This window comes from Scyliorhinus torazame, chromosome 5 (genome assembly GCF_047496885.1).
Source record: "Scyliorhinus torazame isolate Kashiwa2021f chromosome 5, sScyTor2.1, whole genome shotgun sequence".
Taxonomy (NCBI): Eukaryota; Metazoa; Chordata; class Chondrichthyes; order Carcharhiniformes; family Scyliorhinidae; genus Scyliorhinus; species Scyliorhinus torazame.
The window spans coordinates 199,166,299-199,187,851 of NC_092711.1; the positions used below are offsets into that span (position 1 = coordinate 199,166,299).

Sequence of the window (21,553 nt, forward strand, 5' to 3'; positions counted from 1 at the left end):
GTTGGAGCACTGTACTCCGCTGAGTGAGCCTCTTTCTCCACTGTAGGATTCGATGGATTTTATGGAATCTAAAGTCGTCTATCGGCATATGAATAGTAACGGAACACCGATTGGTGGTGTGGGCCAATTTGAGACCATAAAGGGGGTCCGAGCCTGAAGCTGAGGGCATGGTTGAGTTATCTGCCTTTACCAAGGAAGAAGATGCTGAAAAAGTCATTGTGAAGGAGGAGGTAATTTAGACACTGGATGGGTTAAAACATGATAAAGAGGTAATAGAAAGTTGCTAAATCATCAGGACCTAGAGGAAATGTTGAGGGAAGTAAAGGTGGAAATTGTGGAGATCTAATTTTCCAATCCCCCTAAGAAACTCCAGAGGACCGGAGAGTTGCAAATTTTACACCTTGACCAAAAAAGTTGCAAGGACAAACCCAGCAACTACAGACCAGACAGTTTGACCTCAGTGTTGGAGAAGCTTTCAGAAACAATAACCCAGGATTAAATTAACAGTCACTTGGACACGGGTGGATTAATTAAGGAGAGCTAGCTGAGACTTGTTCAGGGCAAATCATGTTGAACTAAAATAAAACAGAAAATGCTAGAAAAACTCAGTCGGTCAGGAAACATTTCGGGAAAGAGAAACAGAGTTGGCATTTTGAGAGTTAACTCTTCTTTGGAACCTTCAGAACGGAATTGGCTGAGTGAGAGGAAACAAACAGGAGTGTGGATTTTTGGATTCAGGGAAGTATACAATCGGGCTCCCTAGGGATCACTGCTTTTTAATTCTGCCATGGAAAGTGGGTGGAGTAATGGTTTTGTCCATTTGTTAATCTGTTTGTCTGTAAACAAAGGGCCATAGCCTCCAAATTCCAGGACATGGTGCTTGGAGTGGGACGGCATCCCAAGAATACAATGGCGAACAACCTGCCCTCAGAAGTACCCGGTAAGGTTAGCATGGTAATTACCCGGAAGTGCATACTTACTCTGGGCAATTTCCTGCACTGGGAACCATCCAAAAATGGGATTGAAATCAAAATCTTCTGAAGATTCCAACTGGGTTACATCAGCATTTAATCGGGTAAAGTAAGAAGAATTTAAACAACTTCTAGCTTCCAGGAGACTATTGCACAAACCCACACTGACCGCCCCAGGGGACCCCCTTCACACTTACTAACCCTCAGAAGACTCTCCACAGTCCCATGGCCAACCAGCCCACTCACGGTTGCCCTTCGCACCTCCGATCCACCAGGAAACTCCTCACAGTCCACCCGACTAACCCCCAACCCTCATGGGACTCCTCCACTCAATGGGCACCCAAGGGGTCTCCTCACACTCGCTGCCACTCTGACTATCCCACCACCCTGAGACAACCACTATATATCCATAAATGGAACTCCCTAATACAGAGGATTTCTCCCAACCCCCACGAGGACATTGCCCCCTCTCCCATGTCAGCGCAACTCACCGACAACTACCCCACTAAGCCCAACGAAATCCAACCTGACCAGCCCGAGGCCCAACCTGACTCTCAGTGACATCCATCCTCTTCCGGCCCCCACCTCACCCTATCCCCCAAGACCCAACTGGATCCAACACTCCCCCATCCCACCTCACCCCACCTGAGAGCTGATCCACTACCCACATGTGCAACTTGACCCGATGAACCCAACCCCCAAGAAACTGGATTCGACATACCTCTCTGACAGCCAATCTGTCCCCCCTTCCCCACTCCACCACTGAGGCCCAAGTTGACCCATCCACTCTGGAATTTGACCCGACCCCCCCCCATCCCATCAAGGCCTGCATTCCCCTCCCCAACCCAGGAGCAATCCAACCTCTCCAACCCTAAAATCACTCCCCCTTCCCCCCTCCTCCACCAAATCTAGGCACTTACCTTCCCTAGCTTGTATAGGACTGTTAAACTTACCAGGTTTACAGCAGCAGGCATGGCCCCCTCGCAACCAACTGAGCTGCACTCAACGCTAGGTTCCGATGTGCTGCACTTCGTAGAACTTGCCCGACTTGAGTTGGAAGGTCGAGCAAGATGAGATTTTTAAAAAGTCAGGTAAAACACTAGGAGTGACGTGGCAATCCAACTCTGATTGTCACTCCGAGGACGTTCAGACTCAATATACCTCAATAACTAATGGATGGATTGCAACAAAACCTGGTACACAGCTAGGGTATGGCCTAAGGAACAACTGTTTAGTTTTGGTGAACATGCAGATCCAGATCCAGATCCAAATATTTTTTTAAAGGACATATTAACATCAATTAACATTTGGAGATTGGGCAAATTAACCTTTTTTAACAATGTTGTTGATTGTTTTAGAATGTCATTGATTGTCCCAGCTGCTTTAGTGGAATTTGTCACAGCTATCAAAATTTGAACAGTGGTTTCAGGGCAGGTTGTTGGATCTGGATTCATCTGACACCTTCTCAATAAAATGGAAGCTATTCATAAAAGGATTTTATTTTTAGACCAACCAGGGAGGGAAAAGCCTGAAGAAACAGCTGTGTAACTGTAATAACATTGAGCTAATGCATATTAGCAGAGGTCTGCACCATATTGAGTGCCCACTTCAGCTGTCTTGAATGCGTTAATGACCTGGGATTGGATGTACAGGGCAGAATTTCAGAAGTTGTAGGTGTGGCAAAACACGGAAGCACTGTATTGTGAAGTGTGAGGAGGATAGAGTTAGATTTCAAGAGACCTGGTGACATGGTTGGATGAATGATAAATGAAATTTAACGTTAGAAATGTGAAGTGATACATTTTGGTAGGAAGATGAAGAACAAAATATTAAAAAGGGATATAATTCTAAAGGGTGGGGTGCAGCAACAGAAGGATAATTCTTTGAAGGTGGAAAGGTGAGTTGAGAGAGTGGCTAAAAAACCTTATGGGATGCTAGTCTTTGCAAATAGAGGCAGAGAGTACAAAAGTGAGGAAGTTATATAACTTTGCAAAACACTGGTTCAGCCTCAACCCAAAGCAATTGTGTCCATTTTTAGTACACTCTAAGAAAGGTGTGGAGACTTTAGAGAGGATGCAGAGACGATTAACAAGAATGGCTCGAGGGATGAGGAGAATCAGTTAGATGATGAATTGGAGAGGCTTGGGTTATTCCCCTGAGAGATGAAAGGATTTGGAGGACATTTGATAGAGGTATTGAGGTGTCTGAACAGAATTGATTGGGAGAACAGAGGACCGTGATTGGAGATGATTGTCAAGTGAACCAAAGGTAAAATGAGGAAGAGCTGTTTTAACCAGTGGGCGATTAGATGCTGTGTAAGAGTGTGGGGAAGGCAGATTAGTTCATGTCTTTCAAAAGGGAATTGGATAAGTCCCTGAAGAGAAAACAATTGCAGCACTAGGTGAAAGGGCGGGGAGTAGGACTAGCTAAAGATTTCTCTTGCTGAGAGTCAGAAGAGGCTTGATGGTCTGAAAGACCTCTCTCTGTGCTGTAATCATTCCATGATTCTACGAACAGGGATGTACTGATACAGATGACAGACTGTAATAATAGTTATGGGGTACACACAGTAGGTCAGAACCCACATCTTGCCCAATATATTTGACTTCCCTTTTAACTACAGCTCAGTAAGACTGAATGGATTCAGCATAATGGGCCAATGGGGCACATCACTGGATTCAATACCTTGCTTGATTGGAGTCTGTGTATGTGTGTTTGCGTATCGCTGAGCTTGTGTGCCTATAAATTGTGGGTGTCTGTACTTATGTGTCTCTATACCTGTGTGCACAATATTATTTTAATAATAGCTGTAATGGTGCTGATTTAAACCTCATGAATATCCCGATGGCGGATGATTTTATATGTGAGCCAGTAAAAAATATTAAACATAAGAAATGTGAGGGGAAAGACAGCACGGGATATCCTGTCAATCTGTTTCGCTCTGTCCAAAAATCTCTGCCGGATGGACTCTGTGTCTCTAGGTGGGCTGTGTGGAGTGTTAAACGGGCTCGGTCCCTCCAGCTCGGCGCTGTCCTTCACTTGAACACAATGCCCCAGGCCATAGCCATGGAAATAGAAGCGACTGTCCCTGTGGTGCTCCTCTTCTTGCTGTTTGCAAACAGAGGAAGAATATTCCATTAGGAGAGTGACTCCTGTTCGCTCATCGTCATTCTGTACCAAGCATGGATCATATCCTCTCTCACTGGAGTGTACTAGACTTAACCTCACTCTTCAGGATGGTCACTCTGTCCTGGCCTTTCTCTCACTCAGTTGGGCATTCACTATCAGTCATATCTACTCTCTCTCAAGTGGACACTCAGGCTCAGCTTTGTCCTCGATCAAAGGTGGACATTCAATCCTGGCCTTTCACTGGGGCGAATGCTTCGTACGGAACTTATCCTCTCTCTCAGTGTACTAGAGTTAACCTCGCTCTCCATGCTGGACACTCATTTTTGGTCCTGTCCTCCCTCTTTCTCTTGAATGGTCACTCAGTTTGGACCTTACGATCTCTCTTGAGGATGGTCACTACACACTGACCTTGTCATCTCTCTGTAGGATGGTCACTTCACCATGATCTTGTCCGCTCTCTCTAGGATGATCCCTCTGTTTTCACCTTGTCCTGTATCTCTAGGATGGTCACTCTCATCCTCATCCTCTCTCTCTAGGATTGTCATTCCGCCCTGGCCTTGGCATCCCTCCCCACGCTGTTCACTCAACCCTCGGTTTGTCCCGTTTCACTATGATGGTTACTTCACCCTGGCCTTTTCCTCTCTCTCCAGGATGATCCCTCGTTTTGGGCTTGTCCTCTCTCTCTGGATGGTCACTATACTCTGACCTTGTCGTCTCTCTCTAGGATGGTCACTACACCCTGACCTTGTCGTCTCTCTCTAGGATGGTCACTAAACCCTGACCTTGTCCTCTCTCTCTAGGATGGTCACTCCACCCTGACCTTGTCCTCTCTCTCTAGGATGGTCACTCCACCCTGACCTTGTCCTCTCTCTCTAGGATGGTCACTACACTCTGACCTTGTCCTCTCTCTCTAGGGTGGTCACTACACCCTGACCTTGTCGTCCCTCTCTAGGATGGTCACTACACCCTGATCTTTGTCATGATATGCAGACATGCACATAATGAGATACAAACAGGCAGCTCATGAATACAGAGAACAGGACAGAACCAATCAGCAGGCAGAACACTTGGGGGTGGTGTCCCACTATTAAAGGCATGAGGCACTCACACTCTGCCTCTTTCCACTGGTGACATCTACAGTGTGAGTCAGGGTGTACATATCATATAACTCCTACAGCACGTGGCTAAGAGCTAGTCTGGTTCAGTCAGACAGATTAATCACACTAGGTTAGCAGAGAGTCGAACTCACAGAGGATTGAGCTATCTGTGTGACAGGTTCAATAAATCATATTGAACTAACTTCAAGGTGTGGAGTGTCTCTCAGGTAAAGCTGCATCCAGTTGCAGCCCGTGTTATCTTACTGTGCTTAACACGACAACCTTGTCCTCTCTCTCTTGGATGGCCACTACACCCTGAAATTGTCGTCTCTCTCTAAGATGGCCACTAAACCCTGAGCTTGTCGTCTCCCTCTGGGATGCCCACTGCACCCTGACCTTGTCGTCTCTCTCTAGGATGGCCACTACACCCTGAACTTGTCGTCTCTGTCTAGGATGGTCACTACACCCTGACCTTGTCGTCTCTCTCTGGGATGGCCACTACACCCTGACCTTGTCGTCTCTATCTAGGATGGTCACTACACCCTGACCTTGTCGTCTCTCTCTGGGATGGTCACTACACCCTGACCTTGTCGTCTCTATCTAGGATGGCCACTACACCCTGAACTTGTCGTCTCCCTCTGGGACGGCCACTACACCCTGACCTTGTCGTCTCTATCTAGGATGGCCACTACACCCTGAACTTGTCGTCTCCCTCTGGGACGGCCACTACACCCTGACCTTGTCGTCTCTATCTAGGATGGTCACTACACCCTGAACTTGTCGTCTCCTTCTGGGACGGCCACTACACCCTGACCTTGTCGTCTCTATCTAGGATGGTCACTACACCCTGAACTTGTCGTCTCCTTCTGGGACGGCCACTACACCCTGAACTTGTAGTCTCTCTCTAGGATGGTCACTACACCCTGACCTTGTAGTCTCTCTCTAGGATGGTCACTACACCCTGACCTTGTCGTCTCTATCTAGGATGGTCACTACACCCTGACCTTGTAGTCTCTCTCTAGGATGGCCACTACACCCTGAACTTGTCGTCTCCCTCTGGGACGGCCACTACACCCTGACCTTGTCGTCTCTCTCTAGGGTGGTCACTACACCCTGACCTTGTCGTCTCTCTCTAGGGTGGTCACTACATCCTGACCTTGTCGTCTCTCTCTGGATGGTCACTACACCCTGACCTTGTCGTCTCTCTCTGGATTGTCACTGCACCCTCACCTTGTCGTCTCTCTGTGGGATGGTCACTACACCCTGACCTTGTCCTCTCTCTGGATGGTCACTACACCGTGACCTTGTTCTCTCTCTCTGGACTGTCACTACACCCTGACCTTGTCCTGTCTCTCTAAGATGGTCAACACTCCCTGACCTTGTCATCTCTCTCTAGGATGGTCACTACACCCTGACCTTGTCATATCTCTCCAGGATGGTCACTACACCCTGACCTTGTCGTCGCTCTCTAGGATGGTCACTACACCCTGACCTTGTCGTCGCTCTCTAGGATGACCACTACACCCTGACCTTGTCGTATCTCTCTGGGACGGCCACTACACCCAGACCTTGTCCATCTTCTCTAGGATGGTCACTACACCCTGACCCTGTCGTCTCTCTCTGGATGGTCACTACATCCTGACCTTGTCCTCTCTCTCTAGGATGGTCACTACACCCTGACCCTGACGTCTCTCTCTAGGATGGCCACTACACCCTGACCTTGTCGTCTCCCTCAAGGATGGTCACTACACCCTGACCTTGTCCTCTCTCTAGGATGGTCACTACACCCTGACCTTGTTGTCTCCCTCTGGGATGGTCACTACAGCCTGGCCTGGTCCTCTCTCTCCAGATGGTCACTATACCCTGACCTTGTCCTCTCACTCTGGATGGTCACTGCACCCTGACCTTGTCGTCTCTCTGTAGGATGATCACTATACCCCGAACTTGTCCTCTCTCTCTAGGATGGTCACTAAACCCTGGCCTGGTCTTCTCTCTCCGGATGGTCACTATACCCTGGCCTGGTCTTCTCTCTCCGGATGGTCACTACACACTGACCTTGTCGTCTCTCTCTGGATGGTCACTGCACCCTGACCTTGTCGTCTCTCTCTGGGATGGTCACTACACCCTGACCTTGTCCTCTCTCTCTGGGATGGTCACTACACCCTGGCCTGGTCCTCTCTCTCCAGATGGTCACTACACACTGACCTTGTCCTCTCTCTCTGGATGGTCACTGCACACTGACCTTGTCCTCTCTCTGGGATGGTCACTACACCCTGGCCTGGTCCTCTCTCTAGGATGGTCACTACACACTGACCTTGTCCTCTCTCTGGGATGGTCACTACACCCTGGCCTTGTCGTCTCTCTCTGGGATGGTCACTACACCCTGACCTTGTCGTCTCTCTCTGGGATGGTCACTACACCCTGACCTTGCCCTGTCCCACTAGGAAGGTCACTACACCCTGACCTTGTCCTCTCTCTCTAGGATGGTCACTATACCCTGACCTTGCCCTGTCCCTCTAGGATGTTCACTACACCCTGACCTTGTGCTCTCTCTCTCTGGGATGGTCACTACACCCTGACCTTGCCCTGTCCCTCTAGGATGGTCACTACAACCTGACCTTGCCCTCTCTCTCTGGATGGTCACTGCACCCTGACCTTGTCGTCTCTCTCTGGGATGGTCACTACACCCTGGCATCGGCCTCTATCTCCAGATGGTCACTATACCCTGACTTTGTCATCTCTCTCTGGATTGTTACTACACACTGACCTTGTCGTCTCTCTGTAGGATGGTTACTACACCCTGGCCTGGTCTTCTCTCTCTGGATGGTCACTATACCCTGACCTTGTTGTCTCTCTCTGGGATGGTCACTACACACTGACCTTGCCCTGTTCCTCTAGGGAGGTCACTACACACTGACCTTGCCCTATCTCTATAGGATGGTCAAGACACCCTGACCTTGACGTCTCTCTCTGGGATGGTCATTACACACTGACCTTGCCCTGTCCCTCTAGGAAGGTCACTACACACTGACCTTGCCCTATCTCTATAGGATGGTTATGTCACCCTGACCTTGTCCTCTCTCTCTGGGATGGTCACTACAGCCTGACCTTGTCATCTCTCTCTGGGATGGTCACTATACACTGACCTTGTCGTCTCTCTCTAGGATGGTCAGTACACCCTAACCTTGTCCTCTCTCTCTGGGATGGTCACTACACCCTGACCTTGTCCTCTCTCTGGATGGTCACTATACACTGACCTTGTCGTCTCTCTGTAGGACGGTCAGTACACCGTGACCTTGTTTTCTCTCTCTCAGGATTGTCATTACACCCTGACCTTGTCCTGTCTCTCTAGGATGGTCACTACACCGTGACCTTGTTTTCTCTCTCTGGACTGTCACTACACCCTGACCATGTCCTGTCTCTCTAAGATGGTCAACACTCCCTGACCTTGTCATCTCTCTGTAGAATTGTAAACACTCCCTGACCTTGCCGTCTCTCTCTAGGACGGTCACTACACCCTGACCTTGTCGTCTCTCTCTAGGATGGTCACTACACCCTGACCTTGTCATCTCTCTCTAGGACGGTCACTACACCCTGACCTTGTCCTATCCCTCTAGGATGGTCACTACATCCTGACCTTGCCCTGTCTCTCTGGATGGTCACTACACCCTAACCTTGCCCTGTCCCTCTAGGATGGTCACTACAACCTGACCTTGTGCTCTCTCTCTGGGATGGTCACTACACCCTGACCTTGTCTGCACTCTCTGGGATGGTCACTACACACTGACCTTGTCCTCTCTCTCTGTATGGTCACTGCACCCTGACCTTGTCGTCTCTCTCTGGGATGGTCACTACACCCTGGCCTGGTCCTCTCTCTCCAGATGGTCACTATACCCTGACCTTGTCCTCTCTCTCTGGATGGTCACTGCACCCTGACCTTTTCGTCTCTCTGTAGGATGGTCACTACACCCTGGCCTGGTCCTCTCTCTCCAGATGACACTATACCCTGACTTTGTCATCTCTCTCTGGATGGTCACTACACACTGACCTTGTCGTCTCTCTGTAGGATGGTTACTCCACCCTGGCCTGGTCTTCTCTCTCCGGATGGTAACTATACCCTGACCTTGTCCTCTCTCGCTAGGACGGTCACTACACACTGACCTTGTCGTCTCTGTCTAGGATGGTCACTACACCCTGAACTTGTCCTGTCTCTCTGGGATGGCCACTACATCCTGACCTTGTCGTCTCTCTGTAGGATGGTCACTACACCCTGACCTTGTCGTCTCTCTCTGGGATGGTCACTACACACTGACCTTGCCCTGTCCCTCTAGGAAGGTCACTACACACTGACCTTGCCCTGTCTCTATAGCATGGTCACGACACCCTGACCTTATCCTCTCTCTCTGGGATGGTCACTACACCCTGACCTTGTCCTCTCTCTGGATGGTCACTATACACTGACCTTGTCCTCTCTCTCTGGGACGGTCACTACACCCTGACCTTGTCCTCTCTCTGGATTGTCACTTCACCCTGACCTTGTTCTCTCTCTCTGGATTGTCACTACACCCTGACCTTGTCCTCTCTCTCTGGATGATCACTATACCCTGCCCTTGTTGTCTCTCTCTAGGATGGTCACTACACCCTGACTTTGTCCTCTCTCTGTAGGATGGTCACTATACCCTGACCTTGTTGTCTCTCTCTAGGATGGTCACTACACCCTGACCTTGTCCTGTCTCTCTAGGATGGTCACTAGACCCTGACCTTGTCGTCTCTCTCTAGGACGGTCACTACACCCTGACCTTGTCCCCTCTCTCTGGATTGTCACTACACCCTGACCTTGTCCTCTTTCTGTAGAATGGTCACTCCACCATGACCTTGTCCTCTGTCTCTAGGATGATCACTACACCCCGAACATGTCCTCTCTCTCTAGATGGTCACTACATCCTGACCCTGTCGTCTCTCTCTATAGGATGGTCACTACACCCCGACCTTGTCCTCTCTCTATGGATGGTCACTACACCCTGACCTTGTCCTCTCTCTATGGATGGTCACTACACACTGACCTTGTCGTCTCTCTCTAGGATGGTCACTATACGCTGACGTTGTCGTCTCTCTCTAGGATGGTCACTACACCCTGAACTTGTCCTCTCTCTATGGATGGTCACTATACGCTGACCTTGTCGTCTCTCTCTAGGATGGTCACAATACCCTGAACGTGTCCTCTCTCCTAGGATGGTCACTTAGTCTTGGCTTTGTATTCTCCACAGAACTTTCCCACATTCTTCACACTGGATGAATTAGTTTGAAGGTAATTAACTGCTGCCCATTATCTATTTCAGTGTTACAGACATAATTAGTTGACAAAACTTATAAAAGCCCCTTTTTAAATCCTTCCCAAACCTGACAAATCTATTGATTAGGTTAATGTAAGAAGTGTGGCATTGTCCCAGGGTGTTGACAATCTCATAACATGCGCAGCATGCCAAGATGCTCCCGGAGGTTTTCCCGACTGTCACGATACAGCCACCTTCCTTTTCACATGGAATGGAGAATATTGATTTCACAGTGACAGGCACATATCACAGACACAACATCACAAGTTTACCCTGAAGCCTAGGTTGCAGAACTGAGTTAGAGTCCCAAATGCTGGATCCCTGCTCCTCAAGCCATACTCAGGCCCCAGCGAATCACCACTTTCGGTTCGGCTGACCAGTCCCTGTCATAGACATGGCCCAGTGGAAACAAAATTAGAGAAAGTGGGAATTAAAGGAACCAAATAGAACAACCCAAATTAGAACAACAGTAATCTCACACCTCTTCCCAAACCACAATTACTGTCGAAGGAAGCACATATCCGACCAAACTGCCTCTTAATCCTAGGCATATAAAGAGAGATTTTAGCACTGATGCATCTCATTTGAACCTTTCGTTTGTTTAACCTGCTGCTTTATGGCAATATGGGAGGGGACAGTTTGTGTAGAACATTTCTCGGCAAAATATTACTGGGGCTGAGTTCTTTGACCATCAGGCAGACCCCACTTGAGGGGGAGTTTGTGGTCTGACATTGTGGAAAATCATATAAACAATGGGCCAGGTTTTCCTAAATAAAATAATGGTATTTGAACGACTCAACCATTAATAATGAACAAATTATGCAACAACGTGTAGCAAGGTTGAGAATTGCCAGAGGGTTTCAGCTGCTTGGCTCTGTCCTGCAATTAACTTCATGAAAATTGCACCTTCTACTTCACCTCCCTGTGATTTTCATAAAGTCGCTGCACTTGTACATTAACTGCCCCATACATCCTCCACAGAAAGGTCAATCTGGTGGTTGATAGTCTTAACTGTGTGAAAATTGTTAATGGCAGACAATCAGCCTATCTGGCTCAGAAAGTGAACAATTGCCACTGTGGAGTGGCAATTCTCCAATTTTAAGTGGCTTTAGGAAACTGAAAATGTCAGAAACAGAGAAAATAGGAGCAGGAATAGGTAATTTGGCCTATCAAGCCTGTTCTGTCATTCAATTCGATCATGGCTGTTTCTCCGTCTGAACACCATACTCCTGCTCGCCTCACACCCCTTGACACCTTTAGAGTCTAGAAATCTATCTATCTCCTTCTTAAATATATTCAGTGATTTTTACTTCCACAGTTTTCTGTGGTGGAGAATGCCACAGGTTCACCATCCTCTGAGCGAAGAAATTTCCTCTTGCCTGAGGCCAAAATGGCCCACCCCGTATCGTAGACGGTGATCCCCCAGACAGAGGAAACATCAGCCCTGCATACAATCTGCCCAGCCCCGTCAGAATTTGAATCAGATTTCCTCTCATTCTTTGAAGCTCCATGAACATAGGCCTAGTCAACCCCATCTCTCCTCATATGACCATCCTGCTGTGCAGGAATCAGTCTGGTGAACATAAACTGCACTCCCTCTATGGCAAATGTAAGGAGACCGAAAGTCCACACAATACTCCTGATGCGGTCTCACCAATTTTATCTCAGCAGAACATGGCCTCGGTATTCTTCCCAACAAAGGCACCACATCACCTACTTGCCAAAGACGCACTCATTCCGCAAGTTTATTAATATCTTAAACAAATAGACACTACGGAGGATTAAATGAGGCTGCAAGGGTCAAATAGTTAAGATCGAGAACCAACAAGACAAACTCAATCAATGTCTGGGATCGCACGATTCCAACTTACAATCCGTTGGCGTTTCTGTTTCTTTCGAAGCCGTATGAATTCCTTGTGTTGCCGGGACACAAAGTTGACTGCTGCATATTCAAGTAGTGCAGCAAAGACATAGAGAAGGCAGACAGCCATCCAAATATCGATAGCTTTAACGTAGGAGACCTGTCAGGACAAAGACTACCATTACACCCAGCTCACAATGGTTTGCACATTGTTATGCCAAATACAGGCATGTAGATATTACAGAATGTTGAAGCTATTTTTTAAAGCCACATCTTTAAAGCTTGCAAAAGATGGAGGGATCACCAGACTTCTCTTATGGATTGAATCATAGAATCAGAAGGAGGCCATTCGGCCCATCGACTCTGCACTGTCCCTCCGAAAGAACACCCCATTTAGGCCCACTCCCGCCCTATCCCTGTAACCTCGTAACCCCATCTAACCTGCACATCTTTGGACACTTAGGGGCAAATTAGCATGGCCAATCCACCTAACCTGCACATCTTTGGCTGTGGGAAGAAACCTGAGCACCCGGAGGAAATCCAACCAGACACGGGGAGAATATGCAAACTCCACACAGACAGTCATCCGAGGATGGAATCAAACACGGGACCCTGGCGCTATGAGGCAGCAGTGCTAACCACCGTACCACCCTACTCCTCGTCTCCAGAAAAAGCAGAAGAAACCATTATTGATTGATAAGACCCATTGTAGCTCAGACAAAAAGGTAAATGATACCCATCGACATCCCATTGTAATATGATGGTCTGTCCTTCACACAGAAAGATTGTCTGAAATCATAGGTGTGAAAAGCAGTCCAGAATGCTTATCGAATTGACACACCACCTTTCATTTGGACTATGCCTCGGCACTTGACACAAAGTTACATTGTTAAGGTGGTCATCTTTACTGCCTGCTTTTAAAACATTACAGCAGATTTCCATCAGATAGTCCACAAACCAAATATTATCGGGCCAATGTCATCAATTAAGAAGCCATGGTATCGAATAGCAATACCTTGAAAGAGAAAGAAGGATTCTCCTATATCCTGTTCGAACTTGATGTTCACCTGACAAACCAAGCTCCTGGCAGATCAACTACAGGAATGTTTGGAGCTGCTGAGAAATCTGACCTATGCTCTAGCCAAACCATCAACTCAACTAAGAAACATCAAGCCTGCAACAAAAGAGAGACTAAGGTAAATGTCATTTTTCTAACAACTGTTTTTATGTTCATCAATATATAATTCTGTGTCTGTGTGATAGTGTGGACAAATTGAGTGAATGAGACATTGCATTTTCGTTAATCTTCAAGGAAAGCTTGTATGAAATAAAATAACATATCTCATTCTAAATATACAAATGCTTGCTGCTGGGTTACTAAAAATTGAATAAACCATGCCCAGGGTAAGAAAATACAAATATCTACATATAAACATATTGATCATGGGTGATAAAAAGGAAGTATGTAAGTCTGTTCTTAACAAGGGAAAGCACTGAAGAGAAAGGAAACAGGAGAGATTGAGCACAGTTGGATTGTTCAAAATTTATGACTTCAGTATTTCATCACAATATGGATCAAACTCATTTGTTTTTGTCTTATAATACTAATCTGTATTAGTGTTACAGGTAGGCTTTCATTAACACTGCAATGAAGTTACTGTGAAAGTCCCCTAGCCGCCATACTCCGGCGCCTGTTCGGGTACACTGAGGGAGAAATCCGAATGTCCAAATCACCTAACAAGTATGTCTTTCAGGATTTGTGGGAGGAAAGTGGAGCACCCGGAGGAAACCATGCAGACACCGGGAGAACATGCAGACTCCGAACAGACAGTGTCCCAAGCCGGGAATCGAACCCAATCCCTGGCACTGTGAAGCAACAGTGCAAACTACTGTGCTATCGTCCCGCCCATTGAAATTTTGCTAGAATGTATAAAATGCTTCCCAGCTTGCCATCCCATTATCGAACACCCCATGTCCCCTCGACCAGAATGACCATTTTGTATACATAAGCTAAGACAGTGAGGCTCATCATTGACCACAGCGTGCATCGCACCAGAGCCCACCCAATCTTCACAAACCTCATAGTGCCAGAGACCCAGGTTCAATTCCAGCTTTGGGTGACTGTCTGTGTGGACTGTTCTCTCCATGTCTGGATGGGTTTCCTCCGGGTGCTCCAGTTTCCTCCCATAGTCCATAGGTGTGCAGGTTAGGTGGACTGGACATGCTGAAACTGCCCCTTAATGTCCAGAGATGTACAGGTTAGGTGGGGTTACAGGGATAGGGTGGGGGAGTGGGCTTAGGTCGGATGCTCTTTCAGAGGGTCGGTGCAGACTCGATGGCCGAATGGCCTCCTTATGCACTGTATGGCTTCTCTGATTCTATGAAAGGAGGAGGAAGGATGAATATCTGTATGATTGGTCTCTGAGCATGCCTGCTGTATTCCAGAGTTTGAGGATGATTCAAAGATGGGAGGGCGATTCTCCGAGCCCCGTGCTGGGCCGGAGAATCGGAGCAACCGAGCCACGACACCCCGACGCCGGCGCGCGATTTTCCGAGGTGCGGAGAATTGGCGCCATTTGAACCGGCGCGTTTCGCACGCCGCTGGCCGCGGGCCGCTGGAATTGGAGGGGCCACTGATTCTCCAGTCCGGATGGGCCGAGCGGCTGCTCCGACACGACAGAGTCCCGCCGGCGCCATTCACCTCTGGTTGCTGCTGGCGGGAATGCTCGTGGTGGGGGGGGGGTTGCCTGTGAGGGGCAGAGGGGGCTCCTTCACCGGGGAGGGCCTCCAATGGGGTCTGCCCCACGATTGGGGCCCACCGATCAGCGGGCCGGCCTCTCCCCCCCCCCACCCCGACCTACTTCCTGGCACGGCCGGCCCCTGAACACCGACCCCATGTTGGGTCGGGGCCGGCGCGCGGAAGAAGTCCCCCGCGCATGCGCAGTTTGGTGCGGCCCAAGGAGGCTGGAGTGTGCTGGCCCCCTGTGGGGGCCATAATAGGCCGTGCCCAGGCCCTGTTCGCGCCGTCGTGAAACGCGATGGCGTTCACGACGGCGCAAACCCTTGGCCTCCATATCGGAGAATTGCCCCCGGTGAGTTTATAACTCAAGGACCATAAAAAGGCTCAGCAATGGGAAGCAGCATGCAATAGGCAGAGCTGAGGGACCCTATAACCAATGGATCGAACAAAGATCTGCAGTTTTGCTATATCCAGTTGTGAATGATTAATTTAGGAAGAGGCTCCATGAATATTCCCATCCGCAGTGGTGGTGACTCAGGACATCAGTGCAAAAGACAAAGATTGTTTGCAGCAATTTGTAGCCATAAATGCTGAGCAGATGATTAATCTCAATCTCCTCAATGATGTGTTGGGTATGCTGGGTCTGTGAGGACTGCGTTTACCAGAGCAGAGAGAGAGAGACAGGCTACCAACACTTGTAGAAGTACAACTCTATTTTATTTAGCTATGAGCTGTTAAACATACTTGCACTGTGGGTTGACACTATGTTAGGTTGACTGGAGACCTGAGGCTAACCTGACCAGACTATACTGCTAGCACATGGTAGATGTTCGTGTTACTGAGGCTGCATCCCGAATGAGCGGGAAAACTAGTGCCCTCTGGCTATATAGTGCCCTTGTCCTGTCTGGTGATTGGCTGCTGTGTGCTGTGTGTTGATTGGTCTTTCAGTGTGTCAGTCAGTGTCTGTCTCTGCACCATCATATACTTGTGTGTACATTATGACACTCAACATCACTTTGGACACTTAAATTCATTCCGCATGATATCAAGAAATGGCTGAAGGCACCGGACAGAACAACAACATTCCAACAGCAGGGCTGAAGACTTATGCTTGCCCTACTCCTGGCCAAGCTTTTCTAGTACAGCTATAACACTGGCATCTACTCGACAATGTGGAAAGTTGCCCAGCTATGTCCTGTTCACAAAAGCAAGACAAACCTGTCAGTTTATGCCGCTCAGTTGTTATGAGGTTGTGCCTTATGAAGGTATGCAGAAAGTTAGGTGTTTGAAAACCTGGGAGAGGAGTGTTGCGAAAGTCCCACTCTACCACACACACACACACACACACAACACACACACACATGCATACAAATTTGAGTTTAGCTGGCTGAAGACTGGAGCTGTAAAATTTGCTTTACAGTTGGCATTGATATCGTATGATAAAGTAGGTACACAAATACTGGGGCCGTTCCGCAGGCAATGGTAGGACATCTCCCTGCAGAGACAGACTTGAGAAGCAGGCTGTTGCTCTGCCTGAAGGGCTGCTTATTGGTGGTTCACCAGATGGATTTTAAACAGCAGACAGCTGTAATGTCAAAACCGTCCAAAAAAGCCAGAGGCATGGGTCATGTGACATGTCACATTAATGGTTAATTGCAGCTTAACAATCAGTTTCTGTGCTTCTGGCCAGAATTCCATTTGTCTCCCTGAGGAGCGAGAGATGAGGTGCATATTAGTATCTTTTCTGGCACAATGAGTTTCGATCTTGCTCTCTTTTCTGATAGTTCAGCGACTGGATTCTCTGCACTTTAATGCCGAAATCGGGCCCGCCGCCGGTTCGGCTATTCTCCGGGGCCCGAAAATCGGCGTGATCGCAGAGTACGCCGCGCGGCTGGGGGCCCATTGACAGAGGCCTGCCCAGCGATCCTCCGCTCCCGACCGGCCAAGTTCCCGGCGGCGTGGAACTAACCAGTCGGGATGATGGCGTGGCGGCTGGTGGGGGGTATCGGACATTGAGGACATCGCCTTATAGGCGGCCAGGGGTTAGATCCGCGCAGTTAGATGGTCGGGCGAGTGGCCGATCGGGGGGGTAATTTTTGCGGCTGGCTCCGCGGTCCGAATCTGCCACAGTCAAATGGTGGCACAGTGGTTAGCACTGCTGTCTCACAGCACCAGGGACCCGGGTTCAATTCTGGCCTTGGGTAATTGTCTGTGTGGAGTTTGCACTTTCACCCTGTGACTGCGTGGGTTTCGTCCGGGTTCTCCGGTTTCCTCCCACAGTCCAAAGGTGTGCAGCCTAGGTGGGGTTATGGGGAATGGGGATAGGTAGGGGGATGGGGGTGGGGGGGGGGGGGGAGGAGGAGAGGGCCCGGGTAGAGTGTTCTTTCGGAGAGCCTGTGCATGCTCAATGGGCCAAGTGGCTTCCTTCTGCACTGTAGGGATTCTATCGTTTTATGGAATAGCTATGCTACTATTTGGGAAAATTGATCCATTCGATTCAGAGATTGACAGTTGGGGCAAACATGTGAAAAGGCTCCAATACATTTACGCTGCCAATGAAATAATGGCAGAAGACAATCAAAAAGTCATATAACTCACAGCTTGCGGCCCAAAAACATATAACCTCATGAGAAGACTAACATCTCGGAGGTCCCGGACACTAAGTCCTTTGAACAACTCGTACAATTATGAGAAACCACTACAATCCCTGGCCCTCATTATAATGCAGTATTATAAATTGCATTCAGCCATTAGGGGTTATGGAGAAACCGTATCACTTATTTAGCCAGACTTCAACAGATGGCTGAACTTTGCAAATTCAGTCTGTCTCTGAGTGATATGTTATGTGACCGTTTGGTCTGTGGTATCAATAACTTGAATATTCAGAAGAAGTTGTTGGCAGAAACTAGAATATCCCTTTGAACAATGTTTGAGTTGGCTGCAGCAATTGAAAGCGCTCAACTGCAGGGCATGCAAAGCCAGGTAAATCAGTGATGGCGGCCGCCCAAAGTACTCATAGTAATGGTGAGGCGGAGCTTGAAAAAAAGGAAGAGTAACCGTCAGTCACAAGGTCTAGAGGCTTGTTATCGTTGTGGGGGAGACCATCCCCAAGACTCGCACAAATGTAAAGAGTTCATTTGGTTCAGATGTAATAGAAAAGGCTATTTAAAAACCAGGTGCAAAGGGCTGTATCCTCCGGTCCCTCAGCTGCATGATTCTCAGCGGTGCGCCATTCGCTGGTGGCGGGATCCTATACGCCGCTTGTCAATGGGATTTCCCATTGAAACCACCCCACGTCACCAGGTTACCCATTTGTGGGGTATGCTGCCAGCAGGAAAAGAGAATCGCAACGACCGAGAATTCCGACCATAATCAGACAAACTAGTCCCCCCAAAAACCCGTCAGCGACGCCAGTGGAAGACCCGGAAGAGAAGTCTGAAATTTATAAGCCTAACATGGTAGGGTTAAGCACGAGACCCACCATTGAAATTGTCCTTAATGTGAACGTGAATATTAAATATGGAGTTCGATGCAGATGCTGCTGCCATGGTGGGAGGAGAACAGTCATATAAGTATCTCCAGGGTGGGTTGCAATCCATGAGCCTCAGCAGTACAACGGTGACTTTAGTCACCTATACTGGGGAGGCCCTGAAGATAATAGGCACGGCTTCAATATCAACAAGTCTGCCCAGCTGCCTTTAATCGTAAATGGACAGAGTCCAAGCCTCATACGGCAAGATTGGTTGAAGAAAATCAGGCTACATTGGCTGTAGATTATCAGCATCTTGGATGAGATTTTCCAGAAACTTCTATGCAAGTACCAGGAAGTTTTCCAGACAGAGCTGGGGTCCATAAAAGGGGTGAAGCCAAAATCTACATAAGAGCCTGATGCAACACCAAAATTTCTTAGAGCCTGACCAGTGCCCAATGTCCTGCATCAAAAAGCTGACGTGCAGCTGAAATGTCTGGAAGACCTGGGGGTAATCATTCCAGGACAGTTCTCTGAGTGTGCAGCACCAATCGTCTCAGTGTTAAAGCCTGACCGTATAGTAAGGATTTGCGGCAGGTACAAGATGACTGTGAACAGGACTGCTAAAGTAGGTAGGTATCTTATTCCGAGGATTGAGGACCTCTACGTGAAATTGGCAGGAGGCCTCAGCTACACTAACTTGGATCTAAGCCATGCATACCAGCAGCTTGAGTTGGAGGAAGAATCAAGGAAATTCACCACCATAAACACAGACAAAGACTTATTCCAAGGCTTAGTCCAAAGATGTGCAGGTTAGGTGGATTGGTCATGATAAATTGCCCCTTAGTGTCCATAGGTTAGGTGGGGTCACTGGATTACAGGAATAGGATGGGGCCCAACCCTATATGGGGTGCTCTTTCAGAGGGTTGGTGTAGACTCTATGGGTTGAATGCCTCCTTCTCCACTGTAGGGATTCTATGATTCCAACATACGAGGTTTCGTAGAAACAGAAAAAAATAGGTGCAGGAGGAAGCCATTCAACCTTTCAAGCTCGCTCTGCCATTCATTATGATCATGGCTGATCATCCAAAAGCCTAATTCCACTTTCCCCAAATCCCCTTCACTCTAAGTGCTATATCTAATTGCTTCTTGAAACCATACAATGATTTGGACTCAACCATTTCCTGCAGTAACAAATTCTACAGGCTCATCACTCTCTGGCTGAAGAACTTTCTCCTTATCTCTGTCCTAAATGGTCTATCCCGTATCCACAGACTCTGAGCCCTGATTCTTGACACACCCACCATCGGGAACATCCTTCCTGCATCTACCCTATCCAGTCCTGTTAGAATTTTATAGGTTTCGATGAGATTCCCCCTTCATTCTTCTGAACTCCAGTGAATACAATCCTAACCGATTCAATCTCTCCTTGTACGCAAGTCCTGCCATCCCAGGAATCGGTCTGGTAAACCTTCGCTGCACTCCCTCTATAGCTAGAACATCCTTCCTCAGATAAGTAGACCAAAGCTGCACCCAATATTCCAAATGTGGCCTCACCAAGGCCCTGTATAATTGCTGTAAGACATCCCTGCTCCTGTATTCGAATCCTCTCGCAGTGAAGTCCAGCACACCATTTGCCTTCTTTCCTGCCTGTTACACCTGCATGCTTACCTTCAGTGACTGGTCTATAACACCCAGGTCTCGTTGCATGTTCCGTCTCCTAATTTTGGGCCATTCAGATAATAGTGCACCTTCCCATTTTTGCTCCCAAAGTGGAGAGCCTTGTATTTATCCAAGTTATACTGCATCTGCCATTCCATTGCCCACTCACCTAACCTATCCAAATCACACTGAAGGATCTCTGCATCTTCTTCACAGCTTTCCCTTCAGTATTTCATGCGCCTGTGCTATATTTCAGTGCAGGACGGAGAGCCTTTTACAGGGGATCCCAAAAGGTTATCGTGATGTCCTATGAATGGGAGCAACACCCGAAGTGCACAGTGTCAACCTGGAATAAGTCCTCAGGAGGTCTCAAACAAGCTGGGATATGTCTAAAATGCGAGAAGTGCACGTTTCAGACCGAAGAGGTCACATACTTAGATTTTAAAGTTGATGTAAAAAGCTCACATCAACTCTAGGACATGGCAAATATAATTAAAAGTGTGTTAGCACCATGAAACGTGAATGAGTTGACGTCCTTGTTCAGGATGGTCAACTATTACGGTTGTTTTCCTACCCAACTTGTCAACAATTCTGGCGCCCCTGCACCAAATTTTGAAAAAGCAGCAATGATAAAAATGAGAAGATTCCCAGAGAAAATCTTTTGACCAAGTGAAACAAAACCTAGAATTATTGACCATACTTGTCCACTTTAACCCAGACAAACCCATAATAGCGATGCGTGATGCCATCACCTTATGGCATAGTGGCGGTATTTTCACATAAGATGGCATGAAATGACCTGTCACCATTGTGTGCAGAACCTTGTCGGATACCGAAAGGAAGAATTCACAGATAGATGACGAAGGTTTGGCAGTCATGTATTGTTACCACACCCTGAGCCGAGTGCATGGTCAATTTACAGCTCTACAGACCCTCGAGTCCCAACACAAGTGAATTAACCAATAATTTGTGTATTTTCCAGAGATCTTTAACCCTTGGCTGCCCCAATGAGTTACAGGCACCGGGGGCGAAATTCTCCGTAATCGGCGTGATGTCCGCCGACCGGCGCGAATCAGTCCAGCATTGCGCCGCCCCAAATGTGCGGAATCCTCTGCCCCTTGAGCGGCCGAGCCCTAACCATGAGGGGCTAGGCCTGCGCCGGACTGATTTTCGCCCCGCCAGCTGGCGCGGAAATGACATTGCCGGGCGGTGCATGTGCGGGAGCGTCAGCGGCCGCTCACGGCATCCCCGCGCATGCGCAGTGGAGGGAGTCTCTTCCGCCTCCGCCATG

The 21,553-nt window shown here is 48.3% G+C and overlaps 1 protein-coding gene across 1 annotated transcript in view; it reads right to left on the reverse strand.

Annotated features, from left to right (window-relative positions):
• Positions 1–1,888: 1,888 nt before the first annotated feature.
• The window catches only part of LOC140420874 (glycine receptor subunit alpha-4-like), a 164,110-nt gene continuing 144,445 nt past the window's right edge, over positions 1,889–21,553 (reverse strand). The window contains exons 8-10 of the mRNA XM_072504973.1: positions 12,402–12,551; positions 10,803–10,913; positions 1,889–4,079 (exon numbers count right to left, since the gene is read on the reverse strand). Of these exons, the coding sequence (XP_072361074.1) occupies positions 3,795–4,079; positions 10,803–10,913; positions 12,402–12,551 (546 nt within the window). The 3' untranslated portion in view covers positions 1,889–3,794. The remainder of the gene's footprint in view (positions 4,080–10,802; positions 10,914–12,401; positions 12,552–21,553) is intronic.